Source organism: Octopus bimaculoides, chromosome 11, assembly GCF_001194135.2.
Source record: "Octopus bimaculoides isolate UCB-OBI-ISO-001 chromosome 11, ASM119413v2, whole genome shotgun sequence".
In the NCBI taxonomy this organism is placed as follows: Eukaryota; Metazoa; Mollusca; class Cephalopoda; order Octopoda; family Octopodidae; genus Octopus; species Octopus bimaculoides.
The window spans coordinates 17,949,950-17,952,136 of NC_068991.1; the positions used below are offsets into that span (position 1 = coordinate 17,949,950).

At 40.6% G+C, this 2,187-nt stretch overlaps 1 protein-coding gene across 1 annotated transcript in view; it reads left to right on the forward strand.

Moving 5' to 3' along the window:
* Positions 1 to 2,187, forward strand: part of LOC106867460 (zinc finger FYVE domain-containing protein 26) — a 93,341-nt gene that overhangs the window by 47,960 nt on the left and 43,194 nt on the right. Inside the window, exon 21 of the mRNA XM_052971651.1 lies at positions 1,977 to 2,133. Coding sequence (XP_052827611.1) covers positions 1,977 to 2,133 — 157 coding nt within the window. The remainder of the gene's footprint in view (positions 1 to 1,976; positions 2,134 to 2,187) is intronic.

Here is a 2,187-nt window from a genome sequence, read left to right on the forward strand (position 1 = left end):
TTCAATCCAGCTCTTCCTCACCTCAGTCTAGCTCTTCCTCACTTCAATCCAGCTCTTCCTCACCTCAGTCTAGCTCTTCCTCACTTCAATCCAGCTCTTCCTCACTTCAATCCAGCTCTTCCTCACCTCAGTCCAACTCTTCCTCACCTCAGTCTAGCTCTTCCTCACCTCAGTCTAGCTCTTCCTCACCTCAGTCTAGCTCTTCCTTACCTCATCTTGGCTCAGTCCAGTTCTGCATCACTTCACCTTACTCTATCTCTTCTCACATCTTTTCGGCACTCCTCGCTTTATCTCACCATAGTTCTACTACCACTTCACTTTACATCCACTCCACATCACCTGACCTCACTTAGTTCTACCTCACTCCAACTCAACTCATCTCACATCGTATTATCTGTCAAGCCTTATCACATCTCACCCCTCCTTATCTCATTGTAGCTCTACCTCACTTCCCTTAGTTCTGCCTTTCTTCACCTTGCTTCTCATCACCGTTATCTTCATCATCATTATTAGTATTAGTATTAAAGCAGTGAGCTGGCAGAATCATTAGCCTGCTGGGCAAAATGCTTAGTGACATTTCATCCATCTTTACATTCTAAGTTCAAATTCTGCCAGGGGTCAATAAAATATGTACCAGTTGAACACTGTGGTCAATGTAATCGACTTAGCCACACACCCCAAACCTGTTGACCTTCTGCTAAAACTTGAAACTATCATCATCATCATCATCATCATCATCATTATCATCATCATAAAGAATAAAAAGTTTTGAATGGTACAACAATGCACTATAATACAAAAAGATGGACTATACACCTGTTGTAATTTAGTTATCTATAGTCCGATGATATTTCAGAATACAATTCCTTCTTCAGATATTCTTAGCAACTCCATCTAAGAATATCTGAAGAAGAAATTGTATTCCGAAATATCATCGGACTATAGATAACTAAATTACAACAGGTATATAGTCCATCTTTTTGTATTATAGTGCATTGTTGTACCATTCAAAACTTTTTATTTTTTACAAACAATGCACAATGCTTCAAGCGAACTACAATACTCTCCTATCATCATCATCATCATCACAGTGAGCTAGCAGCATCATTAGTATGTTGGACAAAATACATAAATATACCCAGGCCTATTCCCCATTTTTTTAGGAGGGGAATAGGAGGGCCCCATTCTACGCTCAGGTCAAGGCATAGAACGCAACCCGCAATATCAGCAGCGGGGCCCGACAGCATATGCTGGTTTACCCCCGCCACATCATGCTGTTTCTGTACCCCTTTGAGCAACATCAAAAGTCATCCATCCATAAACCCTCTCCAAGCTTTCCTATCATTTATAAACTCTCTTGCCTCTCTCACTCCAACACCTCTAACTACCAAAGCTTTCCTCACTCCATCCATCCCCCAAAAAAATGAGGTCTGCCTCTGGTTCTGCTGCCTACCACTTCAGCCTTCATCACCTTCCTTACCATCTGCTCCTCATCCATTCTTAGTGGCAATACTTCTGGCAGTGTGTGGGTTTGTCTTGACATCACATAATGATTGTAAGTGGACACTAGAATAATGATGATGATTATGGTGATGGTGGTGATGGTGGTGGCAGCAGCACATCCTTGCATGTATAATAAGTACAGCCCTTTTTGTTGCCAACAAAGAAAGGCATTTGGTCATAAAATGCTGCTTTAAAAATTCTATCCTAGACATGCCAGTATGGAAAAATGGATGTAAAATGATGAGGAGGAGGACTGATCCAATATTATTTTTAATTCTTCATTATCAAATAATTCATGTAATTTGCAAAATTTTCCAAGAAAGACAAAGACAGAGGAAAAGAAAAATTCCTTATATAGAGAAAATAATGTTACAAAGAATAAGATAGTCAAAAGGAAAAGTGGTTTGGTGTTTGGTGGGTGACTTGAACTGACAGTTTCAATATTGATTCACTGATTTATGTGCTGTGTACAGGTATTGGTTCCTGACCTTCTGTGTGAGTACCAACATGATTTCCCCAGCTCTGAGGAAGCCAAAGCCTACTATAACTCCCCGTGGGAGGAACTATTGCTGTACATTAGGGACCATGCTGATACTGAACTTGCAACCAAGTTAACTGATTTTCTTGAAAGTAAGTAACATGAGTTTCTTCAGCTTCTGCTTCCCTTTACTGCCCCCCCCCCCC